General features: G+C 32.9%; 1 protein-coding gene across 1 annotated transcript; it reads right to left on the bottom strand.

Annotated features, from left to right (window-relative positions):
• Positions 1–1,830: 1,830 nt before the first annotated feature.
• Positions 1,831–19,665, bottom strand: LOC139488117 (tRNA wybutosine-synthesizing protein 3 homolog). Its single transcript, XM_071273508.1, has 7 exons — positions 19,443–19,665; positions 14,576–14,659; positions 14,157–14,255; positions 8,107–8,178; positions 3,673–3,741; positions 2,965–3,029; positions 1,831–2,330 (listed from the first exon to the last, which is right to left on the bottom strand). The coding sequence occupies exons 1-7, from the start codon at positions 19,608–19,610 to the stop codon at positions 2,048–2,050; spliced, it is 840 nt and encodes a 279-aa protein (XP_071129609.1). The 5' UTR covers positions 19,611–19,665; the 3' UTR covers positions 1,831–2,047.
• Positions 19,666–21,142: the final 1,477 nt, after the last annotated feature.

A 21,142-nucleotide genomic window follows, 5' to 3' on the forward strand; every position in this document is an offset into this window, starting at 1 on the left:
TATACATTTTTAATAGGAAGAAGTTTGCTTTAAGACGCATTTACTATATATTGTATGTGTCTCATTTAATCATGAATGTCATTTATATACATATACATTTATATTTGTCATTTGTACTTACAAGTTCAAAATTGTTGCAAGGAAATGCCAAACTTTCAAAGGGCTGATCGTCAAATTTGCTTTTGAGTGCATTTAATCCCAGATAATGAGGTGCCGTTAGATCAAAAAATGAGGCAGTATTTGTGATAACCAGGACCCTGTTTTTAGTTCATTCATTATATCCATGACCGTATAATCGTATACACTTTCTTTTGAAGAAGACGGTTGGCTACAGTTCATCACTACTCCATACGCTGCTAAAAGACAGCCCATAAGATTGTTTAAAGCCAAGGAACGTCGTACACACATATTTAAAGCTGCAATTTGTTTATATCATTATAAATACTATTTATCGCAAGTTTATCAAACTTTGAGGACAGAGGTAATATTTGTATTGTTATAAACAGAGATAGCATAGTAAGACAGATATACTTATTCGAACAAACATGCCCACTAGTTCGGCTTCATCTGTTGTTTCGTGGTTTTTAACGGAATATTATATTGTTTATCACAACATTGAGTAATTTCGTACGCGTAGCTCCTGTTGATGACAAGTACCATAAGAGCAGTGGTTCCGCAGCTAAACCTCAAATGCAGGAAATGTCTTCTCCGTGTGAAGACATGATTAAGCAAAAATTTAATCCAATACATTGTACAATAAAAATATTTTTTTATCGATTTTGTTTAAAAAAATAAACAATTTCAACTAGAAAATAAACCGAAGACGAAGGTAATAGAAATCAGTCACAACTCATGATTAAGACCTTCACAGTTAACTTGAATCAAACTAGACCTCAGGATATTTTCAATTAAATGAGATTTTCCATATAAGGTCCTAGTCCGAGATCCACACACTACAAACTTCAGAGATAAAACCAGCTTAGATTCAGATGTTGGAAAATTACTACTAACTAAATTCCAATCAATGTCAGTGGAATTGACAACATATGTAGTAGATTTTTAAAAGAACAAAGGCCACAGAAAGGCAGACAGATGCTGGTAAAACACCAAACTACTGAAAGCAGATCATATAAAAAGGGTGGAAATGTCAGCGCTAGAAACTACTGACCCCATCTCATAAACCTTTCTAATTGTGAAATAATTGAACACATTGTGGCTTGTTACATCATAGACAATAGAGGCAAACAACATCCTTTCTGACCTCGAACACAGTTCCTGAAAATCGAGATCATGCAAAGCAGATGCCCTGAATACGAAATACCAGAATCTCAATATCACAGACGCAGGAATTGGTTAATAAGATATTTCATCCATTTTTTCATTCAGAATGGTGTATACCAAGGATTTGTATAGTATCTTACTTATTTCAAACTTAACTGTTTGATTATTACTCATGATTGTAAAATGGGGAAAAAACTATTTTCTTGAATATGCTATGACACTGGTAACTGTTATTCGGGATTTCTACAAGATGAGCATAACCAGTGAATTTTGGGGATACTTGTAACTGAACTTGGATGTTAAAAAGGTGTCATTTTCACTTCAGATGGTTCCAATTACCTCCTGATAACTGTAAGTCAGTTCTCAAGGAAAGTAGCCACTGTATTTTTCTCATTAGCAATCATACCATATTGCCTTATTTTTTATTCTCATCATAAAAATTGGCAAAAGTCTTCAAAAAAATGTTTTCTTTATTTAATACTTTTTAAAACTAAATCCTATGACAGTCAAATGAATGGAAGGACAAAAGGATGCACAGACTAGAACATAATGCCCATAAATGGGACATAAAAACATATGGCAATAGTTTACACTGGCCCTATAGCAAAGTGAACAATACAAATGGTTACCATGTTATGAACAGTGGGTGAATTTTTGCTTCACTAATCGTTTTCAATATCCATGCAGTCAAACAAACAAATAATTAATTCAGTTTGCCATTTGCATATTTCAAATAAACTGAAAATTTGTTTGTACATAATTTTATTTAAGTCACTTCATTATCAAATAATGACAATCCTAATATATCATTATCTAAAAAATCACTTTGTTTTGTAATATGATCACAAGATTTCAGTGTATCCTTTTTGTCTATATCGACAGATTCAATATTTTCCTGATCTTTTACTGATTGTTTCTCTGATGACGCAGATTCCTCTTTTCCTCCAAATTTTTCAAGAAATTTCTTTTTGACTTTCTCTTTACATTGTTTTTCTATATGACTTTCTGCAGATTTTTGTAATACAGCTGATTTCAAATTTTCAAAAAACCTGTAAAATAAAAATTAAACTTCTGTAAATTCAGATATTATTGTTGGGATTTCATTATTTTAAATAATGCAACTTTGATTATAGTTGCAATAATTAGAACTTACATTCTGATATCTGTTACATGTATCTGTAAGAAGATTTTGCTGAAATCGCAATAAATAGTCTCAATTGTGTCCACTCTTGAAATAAATGTAATCACAATAATTTCTGCATTTACAGAATGCTGGACGCTACTTTTTGAACTAAGAAATTAAAATTTCCACCTATCGTATGGTTCTTTTATCAGGGTTGAGTGGATCAGCAATTTTGTTGGCAGAAATTTTCATTCAGAGGAAATCTCCACTTTGGAGTTTTGAAAATAAAATAAGATGTATTTAAGCCTACCTACAAACATTTACAAGAAAATAAAGACAGACCCCTTATAATACAGGAATAAGAAATATATATGTCATTGCAATAATATTAGACACAAGAAATAGAAAATTTGAGAATTGGTTCTTCAATTCACAACTTTGCTGAATGAAAAAGGGAAATTGTCCAAATTCATATTTTTCCTAACAATGTTTATTCTTTTGACCAGACATATAAAACTTTCATGTCGGTATTAATACAGTATTTCATGAATAATACCAACCTATCAATCCTTCTGAAGTTCTCCTCCATTTTTTTATTTGCAAGACTGATTAAATATTCAACATACTGAAATATAGAATAATACTTCTTTATTTTTGTCTGATAAAAAGGAATAGAAAAAAAAATCAAAACAGACAAAATTCTTTACATACAAAGTTTAAACATTTCTTTACAGAATACGTAAAAAACAAGATTAGTCATGATGGAATCTGTACAGAATGAAGTGTATAACTGCAGAAGAAACTCCTTATAGTTGACTATGCGGTATGGGCTTTGCTTATTGTTGAAGGCTATACAGTGACCTAAAGTTATTAATTCCTGTGTCTTTTTATTTCTTGTGGAGAGTTGTCTCGTTGGCAACCATATCACTTCTTCTCTTTATAATATATATTATTTGAACAACACAGATCCTACACCACTAATGGCTCTGTATTGTGTAACACTGTTCTTTGTACTACTGTCATCCTCACGACACATCCTAATGACAGACAACATTGTTATAGTATAAGGAAGTTTAAAAATGTATTGGGTGTATATCATTGTGGCAAATGTTTTTAATTAAAGAACTGCTTGATCAGTATGTCAACTGATCTAAAGGAAGATCTCAAAATATAGAAAATTGTTTTTTTGAAAGGACACTAGGGAACTTCATCAATGATGTTCAAGTACACGCTGATTAATATTTTTATAACAGCTGTATTGTACATACCTCCGTTGAGACCAGTAATTGGCCAGATTGTGACAATGGTACCTCCATAGAATGTGTACTTCTTACTCCCTGTAATTATTAGGTAACTTTAATTTCATTTTAAAAAAATATTTAAAATATATAATAAAGAAACTGATATTTCTTTAACAGTTATGCAAAACCCTGTGCCTCTGGACTACAATTGAAGACAAGACAAAAATCATGTCTGCTTTAATTTTTGTTAAAATTCATCAGTGTACCATATTTCATTCTAAAGGCTTTTTTTTTATTAAAAATTGAGATTTTATTATTTTCTATTTCAATTTACAAATAAATACATGATAAATAGTCAGATTTGTCTTTAAAAATTCAATATATTTTTTTATCATCAATTCAATCACCTAAAATTTATATCCCTGGTAACACTCATTTGCAGTCATGTCTTCTATTTGTCATGTTTGTAACGGGTAACTAATACTTTTTTGTAATCTAGATATTTTGATGTTTTATTGTTTGCAATTCATTCAAGTTGCACCTAAACTTACCTGTGTTCAGACCCTACAATAATATACTGTAGATACTGTAGGTAATATATATATATGTTCCGGACCATATGAGTATAAGGACCATACGCGTAGGGTCGGGGTAATTAACAAGTACATTTATGCTTACCTCTTTATATAACCTGACTAGTTGTCACGTCATTAAAAAGACACTACCAAAGGTCAATTTTTCATTACAAATTAGTAATAACAAGATTAACAAAATAAAATAAGCAGTTTTACACAGTAAATTTCATCACTAGTCAAAACTATAGTAAAAAAAAAAAAATTTCATTACCGATATGTTATTACGAGTGAATGGCAAAATGTCGACCTGGGAAGATAACTTCCAAAAATATCTTAATGAACTGTTACACAAGAAGTCAACTGTTTTACTATAACCTGATGTAGAAGTCGACAGGATAAAGAGTCTAATAAATTGCTTACTTTTGAAACTTAATATGATTAGCATTAGCAGTGCAATATAATTTTTAATACTTATACGTGTTTTCTTTAAATAATAAAATGAATGACGTCACCGGCAGGACACTAGTGTATTTTTTAAAGTTGTCTGGTGATATGATGTACTTCAGTCATGTTACGATATTGGAGATCTAGAGTTTTTTCAGCGTAGACACATCGGATTGAACCAGGACCCTAGAAAAGCTATGATACCGTGTGGACGTAAATGTCACCCTACGCATCCATGCAAGAATCCAATTAGCAATGAAAACTAACTTTGGCATCAATATTTAATGTTATTTGAATTGTAAATAATACAATTGCATGTAGCAATCATTGTTATTTTATAAAGTTTTCTCATGCATATTATTAAAAAATATACCTATATGGTCCAAATACTCATATGGTCCGGCCCGTTTATAACCAAACGAGTATATACTCATATGGTCGGACCATATGAGTATATGCATATGGTCATGACCATACGCGTATGGTCCAAATACTTGTATGGTCCGGAACATATCTATATATTTCACTGCAGTTACAGCAAAATGACTTGAGTGTGTAGGTAAAAGTAATATCTTTGGCTAGCTTGCTTGTTAGCTAAGCAAGGAAATTATTATAAGGTTAACTATACTACCCTCCTTTGGAGTAGTCTAGTCCTACAGACAGATTGGTTATCTGTTGGACTTGTCTACTCTAAAAGGAGGGTAGTATACCTAACCAAACAATGACTTCATGGTTCAGCAAGCAAGCAAGCTCACCAAAGATGTTACCTTTATCTACACACTCAAGTCATTTTGCTATAATGAGAAACTTACCTCAGTACAAAAACACTGGTTACCCAACCATGAATACAGATCAAGGTGAAAACTTTTATCAGACAGATATGTATAACTTACAATTATGTTTGTATACCAATGATAGTAACATCAAGGTGAGACAACTCTTATCAGACAGACATGTATAACTTACAATTATGTTTGTATACCAATGATAGTAACATCAAGGTGAGACAACTTTTATCAGACAGACATGTATAACTTACAATTATGTCTGTATACCAATGATAGTAACATCAAGGTGAGACAACTCTTATCAGACAGACATGTACAACTTACAATTATGTTTATATACCAATGATAGTAACATCAAGGTAGGACAACTCTTATCAGACAGATATGTATAACTTACAATTATGTCTGTATACCAATGATAGTAACATCAAGGTGAGACAACTCTTATCAGACAGACATGTACAACTTACAATGATGTTTTTATACCAATGATAGTAACATCAAGGTGAGACAACTCTTATCAGACAGACATGTATAACTTACAATGATGTTTATATACCAATGATAGTAACATCAAGGTGAGACAACTTTTATCAGACAGACATGTATAACTTACAATTATGTCTGTATACCAATGATAGTAACATCAAGGTGAGACAACTCTTATCAGACAGATATGTATAACTTACAATTATGTCTGTATACCAATGATAGTAACATCAAGGTGAGACAACTCTTATCAGACAGACATGTACAACTTACAATGATGTTTTTATACCAATGATAGTAACATCAAGGTGAGACAACTCTTATCAGACAGATATGTATAACTTACAATGATGTTTATATACCAATGATAGTAACATCAAGGTGAGACAACTCTTATCAGACAGATATGTACAACTTACAATGATGTTTGTATACCAATGATAGTAACATCAAGGTGAGACAACTCTTATCAGACAGACATGTACAACTTACAATGATGTTTATATACCAATGATAGTAACATCAAGGTGAGACAACTCTTATCAGACAGACATGTATAACTTACAATTATGTTTGTATACCAATGATAGTAACATCAAGGTGAGACAACTCTTATCAGACAGACATGTATAACTTACAATGATGTTTATATACCAATGATAGTAACATCAAGGTGAGACAACTCTTATCAGACAGACATGTATAACTTACAATGATGTTTTTATACCAATGATAGTAACATCAAGGTGAGACAACTCTTATCAGACAGACATGTATAACTTACAATGATGTTTTTATACCAATGATAGTAACATCAAGGTGAGACAACTCTTATCAGACAGATATGTATAACTTACAATTATGTCTGTATACCAATGATAGTAACATCAAGGTGAGACAACTCTTATCAGACAGACATGTATAACTTACAATGATGTTTGTATACCAATGATAGTAACATCAAGGTGAGACAACTCTTATCAGACAGATATGTACAACTTACAATGATGTTTGTATACCAATGATAGTAACATCAAGGTGAGACAACTCTTATCAGACAGACATGTACAACTTACAATGATGTTTATATACCAATGATAGTAACATCAAGGTGAGACAACTCTTATCAGACAGACATGTACAACTTACAATGATGTTTATATACCAATGATAGTAACATCAAGGTGAGACAACTCTTATCAGACAGACATGTACAACTTACAATTATGTTTGTATACCAATGATAGTAACATCAAGGTGAGACAACTCTTATCAGACAGACATGTATAACTTACAATGATGTTTATATACCAATGATAGTAACATCAAGGTGAGACAACTCTTATCAGACAGATATGTACAACTTACAATGATGTTTATATACCAATGATAGTAACATCAAGGTAGGACAACTCTTATCAGACAGATATGTATAACTTACAATTATGTCTGTATACCAATGATAGTAACATCAAGGTGAGACAACTCTTATCAGACAGACATGTACAACTTACAATGATGTTTATATACCAATGATAGTAACATCAAGGTGAGACAACTCTTATCAGACAGATATGTATAACTTACAATTATGTTTGTATACCAATGATAGTAACATCAAGGTGAGACAACTCTTATCAGACAGACATGTATAACTTACAATGATGTTTGTATACCAATGATAGTAACATCAAGGTGAGACAACTCTTATCAGACAGACATGTACAACTTACAATGATGTTTATATACCAATGATAGTAACATCAAGGTGAGACAACTCTTATCAGACAGACATGTATAACTTACAATGATGTTTATATACCAATAATAGTAACATAACCTACAAGTTCTGTTATCAATAAGCAACTGAACTAATTGCAAAAAATAACATTATCTTTTTGAAGACATTAAACCACAAAAAATTGGGTGTAAAAGAACTGACATAAACCATATGTAAACTTCATACTACCATAAGCCATTTATACATAATATGGACTAGTCTACATCTAAAATATTGAGTATAATGCAACTATAAATGCTGTCACCATAAATCTAGCTTACTTATGTCCCATTTTCTGCAACATATTAAATTTGAGACAAAAATTTAATTGTCCACCAGTAAAAGTTCTATTATAAATGTGTAAATATAAACAAACAACACTTACAACAACATATTTTCCTTTCTTTCCAAGACTGATTCCTGAATTCCTGAAGCCAGACTGGACTGCACATTGAAGCTGAAATATAGAAACTCTTGTATTCTAACTAAAAATCTGTACAAATAAATTGATTGGTCAACATTATAAATTATGTGTACTGTCATCTTCTTTTAGGTTTATATCGATTGATAAGAAAAATCTGACTGTTTGAACATACCGAATGCTAATTATATTGAATTCTAAAGAGAAAATATATTCATGGTATAAACATGATAAAAATTATATTGGTATCTGCATAATATTGAGTGACAGAGTAATAACCATGATATACAGCTTATATCTCTTATGGAGGGGTCCACCATTGGATTGAATGTTTAAAACAAGATACAGCTTATATCTCTTATGGAGGGGTCCACCATTGGATTGAATGTTTGATATACAGCTTATATCTCTTATGGAGGGGTCCACCATTGGATTGAATGTTTAAAACAAGATACAGCTTATATCTCTTATGGAGGGGTCCACCATTGGATTGAATGTTTAAAACAAGATACAGCTTATATCTCTTATGGAGGGGTCCACCATTGGATTGAATGTTTAAAACAAGATACAGCTTATATCTCTTATGGAGGGGTCCACCATTGGATTGAATGTTTAAAACAAGATACAGCTTATATCTCTTATGGAGGGGTCCACTATTGGATTGAATGTTTAAAACAAGATACAGCTTATATCTCTTATGGAGGGGTCCACTATTGGATTGAATGTTTAAAACAAGATACAGCTTATATCTCTTATGGAGGGGTCCACCATTGGATTGAATGTTTAAAACAAGATACAGCTTATATCTCTTATGGAGGGGTCCACTATTGGATTGAATGTTTAAAACAAGATACAGCTTATATCTCTTATGGAGGGGTCCACCATTGAATTGAATGTTTAAAACAAGATACAGCTTATATCTCTTATGGAGGGGTCCACTATTGGATTGAATGTTTAAAACAAGATACAGCTTATATCTCTTATGGAGGGGTCCACCATTCGATTGAATGTTTAAAACAAGATACAGCTTATATCTCTGATGGAGGGGTCCACCATTGGATTGAATGTTTAAAACAAGATACAGCTTATATCTCTTATGGAGGGGTCCACCATTGGATTGAATGTTTAAAACAAGATACAGCTTATATCTCTAATGGAGGGGTCCACTATTAAATTGAATGTTTAAAACAAGATACAGCTTATATCTCTTATGGAGGGGTCCACCATTGGATTGAATGTTTAAAACAAGATACAGCTTATATCTCTTATGGAGGGGTCCACCATTGGATTGAATGTTTAAAACAAGATACAGCTTATATCTCTTATAGAGGGGTCCACCATTGGATTGAATGTTTAAAACAAGATACAACTTATATCTCTTATGGAGGGGTCCACCATTGGATTGAATGTTTAAAACAAGATACAGCTTATATCTCTTATGGAGGGGTCCACCATTGGATCCTATGGAGGGGTCCACCATTGGATTGAATGTTTAAAACAAGATACAGCTTATATCTCTTATGGAGGGGTCCACCATTGGATTGAATGTTTAAAACAAGATACAGCTTATATCTCTTATGGAGGGGTCCACCATTGGATTGAATGTTTAAAACAAGATACAGCTTATATCTCTTATGGAGGGGTCCACCATTGGATTGAATGCTTAAAACAAGATACAGATTATATCTCTTATGGAGGGGTCCACCATTGGATTGAATGCTTAAAACAAGATACAGCTTATATCTCTTATGGAGGGGTCCACCATTGGATTGAATGCTTAAAACAAGATACAGCTTATATCTCTTATGGAGGGGTCCACCATTGGATTGAATGTTTAAAACAAGATACAGCTTATATCTCTTATGGAGGGGTCCACCATTGGATTGAATGTTTAAAACAAGATACAGCTTATATCTCTAATGGAGGGGTCCACTATTAAATTGAATGTTTAAAACAAGATACAGCTTATATCTCTTATGGAGGGGTCCACCATTGGATTGAATGTTTAAAACAAGATACAGCTTATATCTCTTATGGAGGGGTCCACCATTGGATTGAATGTTTAAAACAAGATACAGCTTATATCTCTTATAGAGGGGTCCACCATTGGATTGAATGTTTAAAACAAGATACAACTTATATCTCTTATGGAGGGGTCCACCATTGGATTGAATGTTTAAAACAAGATACAGCTTATATCTCTTATGGAGGGGTCCACCATTGGATCCTATGGAGGGGTCCACCATTGGATTGAATGTTTAAAACAAGATACAGCTTATATCTCTTATGGAGGGGTCCACCATTGGATTGAATGTTTAAAACAAGATACAGCTTATATCTCTTATGGAGGGGTCCACCATTGGATTGAATGTTTAAAACAAGATACAGCTTATATCTCTTATGGAGGGGTCCACCATTGGATTGAATGTTTAAAACAAGATACAGCTTATATCTCTTATGGAGGGGTCCACCATTGGATTGAATGTTTAAAACAAGATACAGCTTATATCTCTAATGGAGGGGTCCACTATTAAATTGAATGTTTAAAACAAGATACAGCTTATATCTCTTATGGAGGGGTCCACCATTGGATTGAATGCTTAAAACAAGATACAGCTTATATCTCTTATGGAGAGGTCCACCATTGGATTGAATGCTTAAAACAAGATACAGCTTATATCTCTTATGGAGGGGTCCACCATTGGATTGAATGCTTAAAACAAGATACAGCTTATATCTCTTATGGAGGGGTCCACCATTGGAATGAATGCTTAAAACAAGATACAGCTTATATCTCTTATGGAGGGGTCCACCATTGGATTGAATGCTTAAAACAAGATACAGCTTATATCTCTTATGGAGGGGTCCACCATTGGATTGAATGCTTAAAACAAGATACAGCTTATATCTCTTATGGAGGGGTCCACCATTGGATTGAATGTTTAAAACAAGATACAGCTTATATCTCTTATGGAGGGGTCCACCATTGGATTGAATGCTTAAAACAAGATACAGCTTATATCTCTTATGGAGGGGTCCACCATTGGATTGAATGCTTAAAACAAGATACAGCTTATATCTCTTATGGAGGGGTCCACCATTGGATTGAATGCTTAAAACAAGATACAGCTTATATCTCTTATAGAGGGGTCCACCATTGGATTGAATGTTTAAAACAAGATACAGCTTATATCTCTTATGGAGGGGTCCACCATTGGATTGAATGCTTAAAACAAGATACAGCTTATATCTCTTATAGAGGGGTCCACCATTGGATTGGATGTTTAAAACAAGATACAGCTTATATCTCTTATGGAGGGGTCCACCATTGGATTGAATGCTTAAAACAAGATACAGCTTATATCTCTTATAGAGGGGTCCACCATTGGATTGAATGTTTAAAACAAGATACAGCTTATATCTCTTATGGAGGGGTCCACCATTGGATTGAATGCTTAAAACAAGATACAGCTTATATCTCTTATGGAGGGGTCCACCATTGGATTGAATGCTTAAAACAAGATACAGCTTATATCTCTTATGGAGGGGTCCACCATTGGATTGGATGTTTAAAACAAGATACAGCTTATATCTCTTATGGAGGGGTCCACCATTGGATTGAATGCTTAAAACAAGATACAGCTTATATCTCTTATAGAGGGGTCCACCATTGGATTGGATGTTTAAAACAAGATACAGCTTATATCTCTTATGGAGGGGTCCACCATTGGATTGAATGTTTAAAACAAGATACAGCTTATATCTCTAATGGAGGGGTCCACTATTAAATTGAATGTTTAAAACAAGATACAGCTTATATCTCTTATGGAGGGGTCCACCATTGGATTGAATGTTTAAAACAAGATATACAGCTTATATCTCTTATGGAGGGGTCCACCATTGGATTGAATGTTTAAAACAAGATACAGCTTATATCTCTTATAGAGGGGTCCACCATTGGATTGAATGTTTAAAACAAGATACAACTTATATCTCTTATGGAGGGGTCCACCATTGGATTGAATGTTTAAAACAAGATACAGCTTATATCTCTTATGGAGGGGTCCACCATTGGATCTTATGGAGGGGTCCACCATTGGATTGAATGTTTAAAACAAGATACAGCTTATATCTCTTATGGAGGGGTCCACCATTGGATTGAATGTTTAAAACAAGATACAGCTTATATCTCTTATGGAGGGGTCCACCATTGGATTGAATGTTTAAAACAAGATACAGCTTATATCTCTTATGGAGGGGTCCACCATTGGATTGAATGTTTAAAACAAGATACAGCTTATATCTCTTATGGAGGGGTCCACCATTGGATTGAATGCTTAAAACAAGATACAGCTTATATCTCTTATGGAGGGGTCCACCATTGGATTGAATGCTTAAAACAAGATACAGCTTATATCTCTTATGGAGGGGTCCACCATTGGATTGAATGCTTAAAACAAGATACAGCTTATATCTCTTATGGAGGGGTCCACCATTGGATTGAATGCTTAAAACAAGATACAGCTTATATCTCTTATGGAGGGGTCCACCATTGGATTGAATGCTTAAAACAAGATACAGCTTATATCTCTTATGGAGGGGTCCACCATTGGATTGAATGCTTAAAACAAGATACAGCTTATATCTCTTATGGAGGGGTCCACCATTGGATTGAATGTTTAAAACAAGATACAGCTTATATCTCTTATGGAGGGGTCCACCATTGGATTGAATGTTTAAAACAAGATACAGCTTATATCTCTTATAGAGGGGTCCACCATTGGATTGAATGTTTAAAACAAGATACAACTTATATCTCTTATGGAGGGGTCCACCATTGGATTGAATGTTTAAAACAAGATACAGCTTATATCTCTTATGGAGGGGTCCACCATTGGATCTTATGGAGGGGTCCACCATTGGATTGAATGTTTAAAACAAGATACAGCTTATATCTCTTATGGAGGGGTCCACCATTGGATTGAATGTTTAAAACAAGATACAGCTTATATCTCTTATGGAGGGGTCCACCATTGGATTGAATGCTTAAAACAAGATACAGCTTATATCTCTTATGGAGGGGTCCACCATTGGATTGAATGCTTAAAACAAGATACAGCTTATATCTCTTATGGAGGGGTCCACCATTGGATTGAATGCTTAAAACAAGATACAGCTTATATCTCTTATGGAGGGGTCCACCATTGGATTGAATGCTTAAAACAAGATACAGCTTATATCTCTTATGGAGGGGTCCACCATTGGATTGAATGCTTAAAACAAGATACAGCTTATATCTCTTATGGAGGGGTCCACCATTGGATTGAATGCTTAAAACAAGATACAGCTTATATCTCTTATGGAGGGGTCCACCATTGGATTGAATGCTTAAAACAAGATACAGCTTATATCTCTTATGGAGGGGTCCACCATTGGATTGAATGTTTAAAACAAGATACAGCTTATATCTCTGATGGAGGGGTCCACCATTGGATTGAATGTTTAAAACAAGATACAGCTTATATCTCTTATGGAGGGGTCCACCATTGGATTGAATGTTTAAAACAAGATACAGCTTATATCTCTTATGGAGGGGTCCACCATTGGATTGAATGTTTAAAACAAGATACAGCTTATATCTCTTATGGAGGGGTCCACCATTGGATTGAATGTTTAAAACAAGATACAGCTTATATCTCTTATGGGGGGGTCCACCATTGGATTGAATGTTTAAAACAAGATACAGCTTATATCTCTTATGGAGGGGTCCATCATTGGATTGAATGTTTAAAACAAGATCAAAGTATTTGTTTACACTACATATATGCATGGTGACATCTAAAAAATTAATTGCAACCTTTTATCTTTCAGACATGCATTTCAACCAATTTTTCCTTCATCTAACAGTCTACCGGTAAATAATAGACTTATTACACATAACATGTAATTCAATGTTTAAAAGTACATGTATCTCAGTTAGACTACAAATATAATTTAAGAATAAGTATATTTACCAATAATTGAGCAAAATCAATTGTTCTACACTGTACATGTAGTACAAATGGTTCAAACTTAAAAACACAATCCCCAGTGATGTCTTCTAGAACAGGCATCTGAAAAATAGGTATCATGCTAAATAGGATATTAATCACAAAAGAGAGCTGCTAGAATGATACTAGAAACAGACCTTTTCACTCCTTCAGAGCCCTTATTTAAACAATCAAACTTGATGACAGTTGAACAGAATATAAACTAGGTTTGTAATGATTACTAATGAAATTTATCAGCATTATGAATGATCTGACACATTTTAGATACCCTTATAATGATTGTGGCCAAGTTTGGTTATATTTTGCACAGTACATGCATTTTCAGAGAAAATTTTTGTAAAAGTTAATGACAATGAACAACAGCTGATTATGTTTGTACTAACCATTTGTGATTTGTCTACTAAATCATGACTTGTAAATAACCATTGACATCCCTGTTTGTTAGTTACTTTATCACTTTCACCTACCTAAAATATATAAAACACAAATATTCGTTATCATATGAGACCACTATATGTCAGCAAGTTGTTAGTTACTTTATCGCTTTCACCTACCTAAAATATATAAAACACAAATATTTGATATCATACGAGACCACTATATTTCAGCAAGTAGTTCGGAACTGTTCCACTTCTAGAAGATGTTTAATACTAATGGATATGGAAAGAAATTTAAATTGGGTCTTTTTTTTTTGTCATCAAATCAAATCAGTGTGAAAGTGTATCTCAATTAATCATGTTAATCAATGCAAAAAAAAAAACAATCTAATTAAAATTAAATCCTTTAATTGCTCCTGTTATATCAGAACAGGAGCAATTAAAGGATTTAATTTTAATTAGATTGAAAAAAAACCTGGTTTATGATTGGCAATTTGGAACCATAGCTAGGCTTTGGCAAAGAACAATAAAAGCTTGTGTCATGCCACTTTGGCATCTAGGGTCCTCTGGCACCATGGTAAGTGTAATAGTGAAATTTACCGCGTTAAGGCTGTGTAAAATATGAAAATATTTGAGTAGGCAGTTTCAAGTAGAAATCTAATTCCATACGCTTTATCCATTGGTAATCTACCATCCTAGGTTAGGGTAAGGGTTTAGGGTCACATTTAGTGTTAATGATTAGGATTAGGCTTATGATACAATGTAGGTTTAGGGTTAGGATTAAAAGGCAATATATGTAGCCGACAGCTGTGTCAAACCTAATCTAGTGCTGTAGGCTGTGTCAAAGACAACTATAGCGCTGATGTGTCTATGTGTCTAGGCATACATTATATTTGATACAGGTCTCAATGTGTCTATATAATGTTGATTTGTCTATATGGCATGAGTCTATGTGTCTGTGATTGGACACTACATTAACAGACATACATTATATTTCATACAGGTCTCATACATGTACATATCCTTGCTGCTATATGAATATGTAATTGGGTAAAGAACTAACACTACACTGAACCATGGCCACCGAGCACGGGACAGGGTTGGCAAAAACCCGGGTTTTATGAGTATTGCCCAGCCCAGGAAATACTGGGAAAACACGGGTTTTGCTGGGTTTTACTGGGCAATACTGGGTAATATAAAATACTGGTTTGAATTTCAAAGAGGATTCAGTAATCAAACACAAATGCAATACATTTCAGATATATATAAACATATTTTTATTTATAAATAAGTTTACTTGTTTGAGAGTCTTATGATACATACATGTACAAAAGTACAAGTGTATACATCTGAGAAAGAGTTATTCTAACAACTCTGATAAAAAATATTTTTTTCAAATATATAACTAGTATAAAGAATTTAAGCATTACATGTACATGTAAGGAAAATTACTTTGAAATAATTTATATATGTACAAATGTACAAAACTAATTATTCAGATTACAACACAAATATGTTTATATAACAATAATCGGTCTTTTCATTTCTATAAGAGTTAATGACGAGACCCTGTAGGCTGTTTATTTAGCAATCACGATTGCGTATATAGCAATTTAATTTACAATTCACTTAAACACTGCAATAAAGTGTTAAGATTATTGAAACAATGCTTGGATATTAACGAGGAATCCTAAATTGTGCAAATATTGTATTTTTCCTACATAGAATTTATGTGGAGAAGAGAATGAAATTGTTTTCAATCTTCTAGAAATGACTCTCAATGGTTATCTATATAAAATGTATATATTTAGCTATAATACTATGAAACTACAACAAGTCTTTACTATTTTGTGTTGAAATAAGCTTAAACCAGATGCTCCGCAGGGCGAAGCTTTATACGACAGCAGAGGTTGAACCCTGAACGGTTGGGGCAATTATGGACACAACATTCAAGCTGGATTCAGCTCTAAATTTGGATTGTGATTAAATAGTTGACACAGCATAGGTTTCTGACACAGAATGAATGTGGTCTAATGAACTTAAAATATTTTTTTTGCCTTTGAGCAATTCACTATGCTGTTGAATATTAATCCTCTCAAAAAAATGTTTGAAGAAATTTTCTTTTTATTTATGAAATCTGAAATAAGAAAAATTTAACCCCCCACCCCCATTTGTTTTCACATCCCCCTTTCCCTTTTTCCAAAACTGATCTCAATTCAAATTTCTAATGGAGTTTGCAACAATAACTACTCATTTAAATACATTGTACATCATAAAATATTAAAATGTAAAATAAAGTGCTTGTTATCACTGAATGGTAAAGATTGTTTTAATTTATCAGTTGGTAGAAAAAGTGAATATACATTGTATATTGTATAAAACAATGATTTAAGTTGATTCAACTACTATTCTGGACAAAGAAAGATAACTCCAATTGAAATATTAATTATATATCTATTGTATAAAACAAAGATTTAAGTTAATTCAACTACTATTCTGGACAAAGAAAGATAACTCCAATTTAAATTGCAATTATATATTTCTTGCTATTGCGCAATACTGAGTAATTGAAAATATTTGCTATTGCACAATACTGTGCAATTGAAGATTTCTTGCTATTGCGCAATACTGTGCAATTGAAAATTTCTTGCTATTGCACAATACTGTGCAATTGAAGATTTCTTGCTATTGCACAATACTGTGCAATTGAAGATTTCTTGCTATTGCTGAATACTGTGCAATTGAAAATTTCTTGCTATTGCACAATACTTAATATAATAATTTTGGATCCTGATTTGAACCAACTTGAAAACTGGGCCCATAATCAAAAATCTAAGTACATGTTTAGATTCAGCATATCAAAAAAGCCCAAGAATTCAATTTTTGTTAAAATCAAACTTAGTTTAATGTTGGACCCTTTGGACTTTAATGTAGACCAATTTGATAACGGGACCAAAAATTAAGAATCTACATACACAGTTAGATTTGGCATATCAAAGAACCCCAATTATTCAATTTTTGATGAAATCAAACAAAGTTAAATTTTGGACCCCGATTTGGACCAACTTGAAAACTGGGCCAATAATAAAAAATCTGAGTACATTTTTAGATTCAGCATATCAAAGAACCCCAAGGATTCAATTTTTGTTAAAATCAAACTAAGTTTAATTTTGGACCCTTTGGACCTTAATGTAGACCAATTTGAAAACGGGACCAAATATTAAGAATCTACATACACAGTTAGATTCGGCATATCAAAGAACCCAAATTATTCAATTTTTGATGAAATCAAACAAAGTTCAATTTTGGACCCTTTGGGCCCCTTATTCCTAAACTGTTGGGACAAAAACTCCCAAAATCAAACCAAACCTTCCCTTTATGGTCATAAACCTTGTGTTTAAATTTCATAGATTTCTATTTACTTATACTAAAGTTATTGTGCGAAAACCAAGAATAATGCTTATTTGGGCCCTTTTTTGGCCCCTAATTCCGTAACTGTAGGAACTAAAACTCCCAAAATCAATCCCAACCTTCCTTTTGTGGTCATAAACCTTGTGTCAAAATTTCATAGATTTCTATTCACTTAAACTAAGTTATAGTGCGAAAACCAAGAAAATGTTTATTTTGGCCCTTTTTGGCCCCTAATTCCTAAAATGTTGGGACCAAATCTCCCAAAATCAATCCCAACCTTTCTTTTGTTGTCATAAACCTTGTGTTAAAATTTCATTGATTTCTATTCACTTTTACTAAAGTTAGAGTGCGAAAACTAAAAGTATTCGGACGAAGACGACGACAGTATTCCCCATTACAGGGAGTATTGCCCAGTAAAACCCGGGCGCGTAATACTTTGTCAACCCTGGCACGGGAGATAACAATGAATGCATTATACAGTGATTATAATTTAGTCATTGTTGTTAGTTGTCACTCACACCAAAAAACATCAAGTTTAAGCTACCACTTTCAGGACTTCACCACACTGTTGATTATGACCACTTAAGGAGGCCATGTGGGTACATGTAGCTAATGACAGTAATGAATAAATATTAGGCACTGGCTACAGTTACATGGAAATGTAACAATAATAAAAATATTATTGTTACATTTGAGACTAAATGCCGGAATGCATGGCTGGGTAAGGACCTAATTAATTAGGAATGTAACAATAACTATTGAGGCTACGGTTACATAGCGTTATTGTTACATGAAAAACAGCAATGTACGATGGGACTTGTAATATGTACTAAATAATAAAATTTGATGAAATCAATTTTATATTTACAATACATAAGATTATTACAACGTCTGTATCGCATACCGTGCAATTTCATTCTGCGATATTCCTTTTCAAAGACAACTTACATGTAGCAGTCAAGCAAACTTTGCTTTTGATGTATCAAGATTGGTAATTAGGAATCTCTTTATCCATTGTTCAAGTATAATGACAGTAATGATAGTAGGTGTGCACTTTTCTCAGCCTGAGTTCTCAACAACAAATCATAGTACTATATTTTTGGACTTTGGAACTACTAATCTGAAGTAGTACCTTTAAGAACATCACTGAAACCATTAATACGTAAAACTATTTAAACACCATTTGTTGAATAATAATATTTACCAAACATCATAATTACAAGTATTATCTAGTACATATGAAAGAATTAAGCAACACAACTATATAAGATTTAAATTTAATAAATCCAGCGTACATTGCTGTTTTTCATGTAACAATAACACAATGTAACCGTAGACTCAATAATTATTGTTACATTCGTAATTAATCGGTTCCTTACCCAACTTTATTATTGTTACATTTCCATGTAACCGTAGCCAGTGCCTAAATATTACAACTAATTTTTGTTGTTTGTGGTCTTACACTATCATCAAACAGAATTATTCTTCCCGAACAAGAACTGGTAGTGAAATAATCTTTCTGGTTATTAATGAAAATAGATAAATCGATAATTTTAACATCTATTGAGCCTTTTCTACTAAAATCTACTCCTGAAATTGCAGAATTTTTTTGTTTCTCAAAAATTTCCATTTCTTCAATGTCAATCTGTTTCTTGGTATAATCATCTGTCCTTACGTAATATACAAACTGTTTAGTGATAACGATTACACAACAAAATAAATACCAGAGTTTATTTCGGATGGTGTTGGGTATTTTTCCGGAATGGATCATTTTTGTCCACTTTTTCGCCAGAAGCAAAAATTGAAACTGAAAGAGCTTCTACTATATTCCACGAGATATGGGGCCAATACATGGATTACTCATAACTTCATAAGATGCTCCTTAAGGGCATACGATACAGTTTTCAGTGATCCTGTATTTACAGTTTAATGAAAATTTCCATATAGTCTAGTTTTTGCCTGCTTAAATCAAATATGTAATAAAAAATAAACCTTCATGTGCTACTTTTTTAGTTAAATGAGGTCGAAATTATGTATATTTGCTCAAAATTCGGATTTGTGGCCGTATTTTCTCTTTCGAAAGAGAGCCATAACTTTTTTGTTTTAAAAGATAAACACAAATTGTTTTTTGTTAGATAATTTGTAATTTTTTTATTTTATAAGTATCCCAACAAATTATGCATTTTTTATTTCAGAAATAACTCATATTCATCAAATGGTCATGAATTAAGAAAAAATCGTATTTGTTTGCTGTATATTTATCAAAATTAAAAAAAATCCTCTATTTACAGTTGTATAAAATTTGGCCACATGATCTCCCTGCAAAATGAAACAAAATGTCGTTTTGAAAAATAGGGGTCCATGCACTCGTTTTCAAATCAAATCAGTTTGAATAATCAAAAATAGTCGAAAAATGCATCTTTTCCCGATATGTCATAGTTTGACGTCGCGAAAATAACATTTTACGTTAGCAACGTCATTACCTCCCCTGTAACTGTATCGTATGCCCAAATATTTTAATTATTCTAATATTTTTAATCTATACAATAAATGAAGGAAGGGTTATATAGTTTAGCACATTCTTTGAAAAACAGCCGAATTTTAATACACAAAGGACATATATGTCCTTCCCGCAGTAAGCCAGGGGAGGACACATATGTCCTTCCCGCAGTAAGAGGGTTAAGGCGCGAGGCTTGCAGAGCTTTTTAAATAATTAAAGCTGTCAAAAGATTTCAAGACCCCCTTAACATAAAATTGTCCATATTTTGAGTTAGAGCTGATGAAGTTTTCTATAATTTTGATATAATTTGTCCCAAAAGTAGTACAACACACTGTAAAAATATTATTGAGAAAGCGCAGGTGGGATTTTTTTAATTTTCATTTATTGGCTAAAAGAAATGCACTACGAAATAACTGTGTACTCGGACCAATAAACCGATGGATATAATTTGTCGTAGTGTTGTCACTGGTTCAGACGTACTTATGTTATTTATTTATTGTGTAGTACATGTTACTGTATCTTTACTCATAACGATCCAGCGCTCTCGTTGGAAAGATATGTGGACTAATGGGCGGTATGGGCTTTGCTCATTGTTGAAGGCCGTACGGTGACCTATAGTTGTTAATCATTAAATGTATGTGTCATTTTGGTCTCTGGTGGAC

The sequence above is a fragment of the Mytilus edulis genome, chromosome 9, assembly GCF_963676685.1.
Source record: "Mytilus edulis chromosome 9, xbMytEdul2.2, whole genome shotgun sequence".
Classification (NCBI taxonomy): domain Eukaryota; kingdom Metazoa; phylum Mollusca; class Bivalvia; order Mytilida; family Mytilidae; genus Mytilus; species Mytilus edulis.